At 32.2% G+C, this 9,584-nt stretch overlaps 1 protein-coding gene across 3 annotated transcripts; it reads left to right on the plus strand.

The window, feature by feature from the left end:
* Positions 1 to 3,667: 3,667 nt before the first annotated feature.
* Positions 3,668 to 9,584, plus strand: LOC129311551 (probable pectate lyase 12). 3 transcript variants are annotated; one of them, XM_054953902.1, is made up of 4 exons: positions 3,668 to 4,013; positions 4,427 to 5,333; positions 5,533 to 5,738; positions 8,509 to 9,408. In XM_054953902.1, the coding sequence occupies exons 1-4, from the start codon at positions 3,880 to 3,882 to the stop codon at positions 8,543 to 8,545; spliced, it is 1,284 nt and encodes a 427-aa protein (XP_054809877.1). In that variant the 5' UTR covers positions 3,668 to 3,879; the 3' UTR covers positions 8,546 to 9,408. The 3 variants fall into 3 exon arrangements, with proteins under 3 accessions (XP_054809877.1, XP_054809883.1, XP_054809870.1); XM_054953908.1 differs by having other exon boundaries at positions 3,670 to 4,013; positions 9,082 to 9,408; XM_054953895.1 differs by having other exon boundaries at positions 3,674 to 4,013; positions 9,265 to 9,584.

The following is a 9,584-nucleotide window of genomic DNA, read 5'->3' on the forward strand; positions in this document are numbered from 1 at the left end:
TATTTACTTGATTGTGTTAAATATAAAAATTTTTTAACTGAATTTTACTTTCAATGAAGTAGTTAATTGTTTTCAAACTAATACCATTTTTCTATATTTATTCTTATATAATAGGATGTTTCACTTTTAAATAAATATAAAGTGATTTATTTATTATAATTACTTTTAAAAAACACAATAATTATACTTTAAAATACTAAAAATACCTTCTATTTTTAAAAATATAATCCTTTAAAAAATACTTATACATTTTTTAATAGAGTGAGTATAAATAAAGGAGTGTCTATGTCTGCTCCACCCTATATTTACACCTATTACTTCAAACACCAAAAACACATTTGTTGATCCTTATTATTTCATCTTAATGTTTTTAGAGTTGAATTAGATGTTGAATTGAAAATGCTAATGATTCATGGTTTGCATAGTCCAATCGATTGGACCCACAATCTAACTAATGATATAATAATTAAATTCAAAAACATTATATATAATAATATAAATATAAGAAATAAATATAAAATTGCTACATTACTTAAAAATGAAGTTAAATATTTCAAGTTAATTATGAGTTAATAAGTTTCATGAAATGATTTAACATCAAATGGTTTAATATCAACTCTCACAATAAATATCCCTATATTGATTTAGATTTTTTTTGACGTGAATATTTATTCAGATTAAGACATATAAAAAGAATGAAAATAATTTGTCAAAAAGGTATTAAAAAAAAGAGAAAATGAACGTATTATTTTGATACGGGGTTAAAATTGAAACAAATTATATAAATCAAATTCAGTTTCACCTTCTCAAATATAAAGTAAGGGAGGTTTTTTTTAGGGTTAAAATTGGAACAAAGTAAAAAAAAAATTGATCTACGCAGTCTTTACAAAACCGCTTCGATATGCAATTTTTTTGATAGTTCCTAATCTAACCACTTGTTTAAAACAACCCAACTCAGTTTAAAAGCTAAAACAGTTTGTGTTCAGATCAAGCCAAAAAAGGACTAGCCGACAGTCTAATCAACTGGATCGGACCGATTTTGAAATCATGGATTCATCAAATTTTACTTTTAATTCTTATAGTTTTTTTAAATATTTTTCATTCTTATAAAAATTAAAAATATTAAAAAATTAAAATTAAAGGACCTGAAAAATAAATGCTACTCAATATTTTTACCTTTCAACATTGACGGCGACATCTCTCATTCCATTCGTTTTAAAAAGAGAGAATAATAATAAAGTTTCAAAATTTAAAATTTACAACAGTTAAGCTCTAACAAATTCTTTTAAAAAATAAATTATAAATATTAATTTAAATAATTATAAATAAATATTTAAATTATATAAACTAAGCATTATATTTAAAATTTCAATGTCTTATTTACAATTAAAATTCATCAAATTATAATTATGTAAATCAATATTTATAATTTATTTTTTAAATTTTTTTATAGAGAACTTAATTGTTATAAATTCACTTACTTGAGACTTTAATATAATGCTCCTTTTTAAGAAACGGCTGTTCTTTTTTTTTATATATATACTATTTATTTTACAATCAAATTATAATATATAGAATAAAATAGAAAGAATTACATTAAAATTATGTATAAAAAAATTAATTATTATAAAATTTATTATTAATGACCCTAATTTAATTATTAATTAATTTTTTTGTGTGAGACTAAATGTGATTCTTCTAATAAAATATATATTTTTCATTTAACTTTCAAACATAAAATAATTATTCATTTATGGTAGATCAAACGATCCAATGGGAAAAGTTTTCAGGCCAAAGCCGGAAAATTTTGCATGCTGATTAGCTGGTGACCATGTTCTGAAGAGTCTTCCCGTACAAAATTCACGAGGATGAATCTGATTCATGTCAGATAATCCCATTCGCCCTCACTTTTTCCCTTTATTTCCGCCTTTTTAAACTTTGCCAAATTTTCTTTTATTTTCTGCCTTTGTTTTGTTTTGTTTTATTTTTTTAAAAAAACAAAGATAGCCTTTTTGTAAATTATTTTTTAAAAATATTTAAAATTCAAAAATTAACTAAATAATCATAAAATTATAATTATTTTTTAAACAATATTATGAAATTTCAGGATAATAATCTTAAGAAATATTATTGAAATTTTAGAAATTGCAATAAAAAACACACTTGCACATAGTAATTTAAAAATTTTATTATTTTTCATATAATCATTTAATTAAATTTTATTTATATATTATCAGTTCTAGAGATATAATTCCTTTAAAATTATTTTCCCTTTACACCTATAGCCACTTCTCTTCTACCAGGACAACCACCCATAGTTAAAACTCCAATGTTCAAGTGTGAAGGGATGGGTTTTAATGAAAGGGAGGAAAAAAAAAATTATATATAAATAATTTTACGCTCATTTTATTAATATTGAAATACTTAAAAAATATATCTATACTTTCTAAACTTATTACATATAGTTAGGATGTAACAAATTTTATCTTCTTCCTCTCAATCCTTCAAATTTAGAGTGGAGGGAAAGGAAAATTTTTTAAGCCAAATAAGGGGAGAGAGCAAAATTCCTCCCCTCCCTATCAACCAGAGACCTCCTTAAGGTTACAATTCCTTGGTCAAAAGAGTGACTTAATTATTGGTGGGTCTTAAAAACTTTTGAAGCTTTACTTCAATCTAGAGAAGAAAAGTTAAAATAATTTTAATGATGAAACTAACAAAATACCTTTAACTTGTTATATAAAATTATTCGTTAATTTGCTTACTTCATTTATTAATTTACTAATATGAATTGTAAATTATATGAGTAGGTATATCAATATTTATATAAGACTTGATATCAATTATTCAATCATAAGTAATAATATCAATTACTAAATTAGTAACTTTATTTATTAATTTACTAATATCAGTTGTAAATTATTGATATATTATTTACAATTAATGTTAGTAAATTAACAAGTAAAATTAATAACTTAACGACTAATGCTACTAATTGTCTAACAAACTAATAAAATTTTCAAATGATATTAGTAAATTAATAAATAAAATAAAAAAATTAATAATTAGTGATTTTATATAATAAGTGAAGATATTTTAATTTTTTTATTATTAAAATTATTTTAATTTTTTTTTAAATTGAATTAAAATTTTAAAATTTTTGGAGACTCCTCAATAATTAAATTAAATTTTTAATTTTTAACTGAAGTTCTTCCTACGAAGGACTAGGAGGGTACATTTCCAAAAAGCCTTTTTCTCCGACGAACTGCGCCTCCATTTCTGATCCCTCAAGCAAGAAAAATTACCTGAAAGATGCAAACTTTTCACCAGTATCTATCCTCAATCTTCACAAAAAGTTAATTTACTCACTCATAACGCCTTCTTGGACACTCGTTCATTTACGAATGTCTCTACCTACTTACCCTGTTCCGGCGAGGAATCTTCATTTTGATTCAGAAAATAAAGGGCAAAAAACTTTATAATGCAAAACGAGACTGCTTCACAATTAGGACAAGGCCATAGTTTCCCTGTCTTTCATAGTGGTTTTATGGTAGCAATACCTGCAAGTAAGGCAAGGAATGATTAACCTCATTAATAATCTCTGGATTATTAAAACCCTCGGAAACCAAAACCCTACCAATAAAGTAACTTGTTTCCTTTGTCCCAATGTAATTTCCGTGACCGTCGTTTAATCTCATTAATAATCTCTGAATTATTAAAAAGAAATAAACCCATCCCTTTCTCCATCAACCTGCAGCTCCTTAAGTGTCAGAGTAGTTTTTCGGCATTGAATAGGAAGATACGGAAGGAAGCATTTTACTGAAGGGACATCAATATTAAACCGCACACTCCTTCCTCATTATTGTTATTGTTCCTTCAAGGATGCTTCCTCCTATTACCTGCATTCTCTTCTTATGTATCTTGACTTCTTTCTCTTCTTCCATTAAAGCTTCCTTCAACCTCACCTTGCCCCACCAGCATCCTTACCCTGAAGCTGTGGTTCATGAAGTTCACAGGTAACCCATCCCTCTCTTTCTCTCTCTAATCACTTGCATTGCTTTGATTCTCATCTGGGTTTGTATCATTCCTCTGCATTTTGTTCAAACAATGAGATCTGATGCGGGTAATATTAAAAATCTCATCTTTTTATAGTCCGCTTCGAAACAGGAAGTCAGAAACAGAGCATCTCTGTTTTTTCCGACCTGCAATCTGAACCTTGCTTCGTCCTTGTCTTGTATTCGTTGGCATTTTCCTCTTAAACGGAAAAATCCCATCTGGGTATTCATCGTCATTTTCTGGGAATCTTTGTAAAATTTGATCTTTCTAAACTAAAGCCCTTTCTCGGCATCCAAACTGAAATAAACGAAGCTTTTCTTATCCCCACCCAAAATTTCTTAACCTTTTTTTTTTTTAACCTTTTCACTTGCAGGAGAGTCAATGTATCTCTTTCCCGGCAACAACTACTCGCCAGCCCCGGTAAGGACCTCAGTAGTAGCTGTCTCACGGGCAATCCAGTGGACGACTGCTGGCGATGCGACCCTAACTGGGCGGCAAACCGGCAGAAGCTCGCGGACTGTGGCATTGGGTTCGGCCGTGACGCCATGGGCGGGAAAGGAGGCCGGTTCTATGTCGTCACTGACTCTTCCGACTCCGACCCGGCGAACCCAACTCCAGGGACTCTCCGTTTCGGAGTGATCCAAGACGAGCCGCTCTGGATAATCTTCTCCGGCAGCATGACCATCACTCTAAAGCACGAGCTGATCTTCAACAGCTTCAAGACGGTGGACGGCCGCGGCGCCAACGTCCACATAACCGGCCACGGCTGCCTGACGCTCCAGTACGTGTCCAACATCATCATCCACAACGTCCACATCCACCACTGCAAACCCTCAGGCAACACCAACATACGCTCAAGCCCAACCCACGTCGGGCACAGAGGGATATCGGACGGCGACGGAATCTCAATATTCTCCTCCCGGAAGATCTGGATCGACCACTGCTCGCTGTCGTACTGCACGGACGGTCTGGTGGACGCGATAATGGGGTCGACGGGAATAACGATATCGAACAGCCATTTCGCGCACCACGACGAGGTGATGCTGCTGGGTCACAACGACAAGTACTTGCCGGACACGGGGATGCAGGTGACTATAGCGTTCAACCATTTCGGAGAAGGATTGGTTCAGAGGATGCCGAGATGTAGATTGGGATATATCCATGTGGTGAACAACGATTTCACGCAGTGGGAGATGTATGCTATCGGCGGCAGTGCTAACCCCACCATCAACAGCCAGGGTAATCGTTATACTGCGCCGCCCAGTCCTGATGCTAAAGAGGTCAATTTTCGTAATTCCTTGAGGCTTTTTAATTATTTGTTTTAGTCCCTAACATTTAAACCAGCTCCTAAATAACTTTGTAATTATAATTTTTTTTTTGACTTAGTATAATTAAAGGACTGAATGAGAAAGAAGAGAAATTTGTAGGTTAAAAGTGACATTATGGTATAGTTTTGATGATGTAATTGTGGTGGGGCAGGTGACAAAGCGCGTGGACACGCCGGATGGGGAGTGGGCGGATTGGAACTGGCGGACGGAGGGCGACATTATGGTGAACGGCGCCTTCTTCGTGCCGTCGGGCGGCGAACTCAGCCCTCAGTACGCGAAAGCCACCAGCGTCGACCCCAAGTCGGCCGTCCATATCGACCAGCTCACCCTCAACGCCGGCGTGTTCGGCGATCCCAGGTACTGCCCCTCCCCAAGGTCATTCTCGTCTTTCTGGAAATTTAATCGGGCCCTGCTTTGTCCAGCATGGCCGTCACTCTGTTCCTTTTCCGTTTTCTCGTGAAAACACTAGCACCACATTTTAATAGCGTTACGAAGTGAAAATTGGGCATAAATCAGTTAACAAAATTTATATATTTTTAATATAAGTCTCACCACCGTTCACTTTATCTTTCCCAGACCTAGGATTATGCTAAGACTCACTTCCCAAGGTACGCATAACTCGTAGCCTAAAATTGGGGGCACAAGAAAGAAATAGGAAAACTGAACTTTTGTTAAAATTTTTAGGAAAAATTATTGCTAAGAATATGAAGAAAATGTTCTTTCTAGTCATCTTTACATGATAGAAAGAGGATTTCTTTTTTTTTTGGCCTTATTTCTAAGTTACCTCAATAAATTTTTGTAACAAATTTTTTTCTTTGATCTATCCATTAAATATTAAAAAAATATATTATTAATATATATATATAATAAGGATAAAGTAGAGTAATTATTAAATTTTTAAATATAATTAATGATTTTTAAATATTTTTTAATTCTGATAAAACATATTAAAAGTACTTTATAAATAAAATCAGATAAGTAATATTTATTATAAATGACCATAACAATTAAAATTAGAGTGGTGGACTAAGCGACTTGTAATAGACCATCATAACCTTAATATAAAACCTTTTAATAATATCTTAAAATTAACACACTATAGAAGTTATAAAAACAAAATTTTTTTAAAAATAAAGTTGTGCGGAATTCAATCACACAAATAAAAACAAAATTATAGTCTTAAATTTAATTAAATCAATATATTTTAAAAAAATAAATTACTTTTAAATAAATAATCGAATATAATTTTAAAATCATTACTTTTATAAAATTAAATTAATAAAAAATTATTACAATCATTGTCTAATTCATTGTTCATCATATATAACAAACCAACCTACAAATTGGAGCTGATGCATCGAAAGTTGCAGAACTTGTATATTTAAACTTGAATTGAAACTCCTTTTATATTCAAACTTGTGAATCTTCAAGATACAATTTTTTTTTTTCCTTGCCTTAATTCCTGGTATTATTTGTTTATTTATCACTGTTAGCAACTTAACTATCATATTCAATTTGGGATGTGGTTAAAGAAAAATATAGGAGATTTGATATAGGGCAATTTTATATTTTAAAATATATATTTTGGTAGTTGATCCTTCTTAGTAATTATTATTTTTTAAAACCATTTCTAATAAATATTATTTTCTCCATATCTTTATCAATAATTTTTCCAAATTTTTAATGTTAAGTGCTTTTTTTTTTTGTAAAAAAAAATAAACATGAAAGTAGAGGAGGGGACAGATTATTGGGAAAAGGGGTGTGGACCAACAGCCAAAAAGAAAAAGCCTCATTCCACACTCACACTCACTTGAGCTGTCTTGTTATCCCCCAAAGCCTCTCTTTTTGCAGAGATACAAGCACTTTTTGCTTCTCTCTCCGACCAATTCCTTATTTTCTTTCAACATATTCATCAAATCCAACACAAATAATTAGTATTATCGTACTGTACATGTGAATTTGTCTGTGATCACAGACAGATGTTAGTCACGAATCTTTTAGCCCACTCACTTTTTCCATCCTCACCAAACATTTTACATATCCCTGTATACACATTTAGCATTTGATATCATCTCTTACATGTATATTTATAGAATAAATACATTTTACATAATGAAAATGTCTTGGAAGAAAATGGGAGCACATGGGAGAATAGGAATGACAAGAGAAGATGCCTACCGTGAACCCTTACTTTTATTTCAGGGAGGATGATGGAAAAAGTCTCAAAAAAAAAAAAATAAGCTCTCGATAATTTTTTTTGAAAAATAAATTACCATTTTAAATATTTTAATTATAAATGAGATCTTCAAGTTGCTTACATTTATTTAAGTGAAAGAGTTGGTTATTTTACCTTATTCATAAAGTGCCGTATTTCATTAATTTAGATACTTCAGATTTAATTTCATGTTTTTTGTTTTAATAACTACAAAATATAAAAAAACTGAAATTATTACTCAGAATTCAAAGAGATGGAATCAAAATGGAATAATATTTACAAAGAGGGGAATCTAACTTATCCAAACCTTTTACTTAAAATTACAAGGCTCTTTGTGGGGCAATATCTGATTTGACACATGCTAGACCCTCACCCCAATTCACAAACAGCTAAGCTACTTTCTGTGTCAGCATTGGAAATCCCACTCTTTCAACTACCACTTGCATTGCCTGCTGTCTCCCATTCTTCACCTTTGCCTTATCCCACTTTTACCCTTCCTTTCTATACTTTATTCCCCAAAACTCCTTTTCATCCCAAACACTCACCTTCAAAATAACGGGCTCATGTTTTCCTCATTGTAAATCTGAATTATTTAAATTAAAGTTGTTATCAAATTTAAATTATGAAATATAATTTAACAGTTCAGATTTACAATGTATTCTCCTCTTTTGTGGAGGTGGAAATCTAACTCCCAAAATAACTACCACTTTACAAAACGTTGGGACACTCGAGTTAAATTAACTTGCTTTATGGCTATACTTTTAAGGGTAATGGAGGTCTGCATGAGTAATTTTGTTCATTCGTGTTTTGGACAGTTACTTTACTGGCATGTTGATATTGCCTTGGACTTGAACACCAATTATGTTAGGCATGCCATGTTCTTTTCGATAAATGATTTGTCTCATTCTTTAGAGTTTGCAGTTCCGTTTTGGGGTGGAGTGCCCTATAGAGTTCTCTCTTTCTTGACGTGTGGGACCATTCACTCTGCCTCTTTAATGTTATTACTTTTTCATTCATGCATGCCCAATGAAGACCGGATTTGGAGCGTCCGTTGTTGTCTAAATGTCTAAAATCTTAGCCCTTCATTTGAGAGAATTAGATGGATTCCTTTGACTAGTGGTTGAAATGAAGAGTTGAGACTGAGCATTCGATGGACAACGGACACCTTAAATGCTTTAAGATCCCAGCACTGTTCAATTTTATACTGTTTCTTGATTGTCTTTTCGCTTCCCGGTTCAGATCCAATGACATGATTCACAATACATACATTTTACAGTGAAGAGAGAGAGAGAGAGCATATAAAGGATGATTTAATTTAAAATAAAAATAACTTTTAATCTTTATACTTCATTCATAGTTTGCTTTTGATTTTTTTACTTTTTTTTAATATTTTAAGTCTCTATACTTTTATTTTAAGGTCTTTATACTTTATTCCCTTTAATTTGTATATATGAACTCGTGAATGCACCCGACCACATCATTTAGGGAAGAAAAGGGAGTCTGAAAGAGGCCTTGAATCCAGGTCTAAAAAAGAGGCCTTGAAAGGAAAAGGGAGAGATTTGAAGGATTTTTATTTAATAGCCATGGTCACGAGAGGTTGATGTTTTTGGGGTGCATTTATTTGGATGTATAATAATGAGGTGGATGTGTATAATTATTGTTGTGAAGGGATAACGGAGATCTGTTTCCCGGGTTCGGCGGCGGTGGGACCGTCACCGGCGCCACCGGCACCGGCAGCGTGGGGTCCAGCGGCGGCGACGAAGGGGACTTCTTTGGAATGATATTCAAGGGTAGTAGCAGCGAAGCAGCACCACCCTCGCTCTCCTTTGTTTCAATCTTTTTGTCTCTTCTCATTATTTCCATTTTGTACACATTCGCCAGCCATGGCCTCATATTGTCATCTATACTATGATATGATTCATCATACAATTTTAGGCATAAAGAAAATTCATAAATCAAAACTTGCACAAATTTCTTTGTGGTAGTCA

This window comes from Prosopis cineraria, unplaced genomic scaffold, assembly GCF_029017545.1.
Source record: "Prosopis cineraria cultivar Desert tree isolate PC_DT_omini unplaced genomic scaffold, ASM2901754v1 PC1, whole genome shotgun sequence".
In the NCBI taxonomy this organism is placed as follows: domain Eukaryota; kingdom Viridiplantae; phylum Streptophyta; class Magnoliopsida; order Fabales; family Fabaceae; genus Prosopis; species Prosopis cineraria.

Bases quoted from the DNA above. Each gene is read 5' to 3' on its own strand.
- LOC129311551 (XM_054953895.1), top strand. From the start codon at position 3,880: ATGCTTCCTCCTATTACCTGCATTCTCTTCTTATGTATCTTGACTTCT. The intron at 4,014-4,426 runs GTAACCCATCCC...TTTCACTTGCAG, and splicing joins GTGGTTCATGAAGTTCACAG to GAGAGTCAATGTATCTCTTT. The intron at 5,739-9,264 runs GTACTGCCCCTC...ATTGTTGTGAAG, and splicing joins GGCGTGTTCGGCGATCCCAG to GGATAACGGAGATCTGTTTC.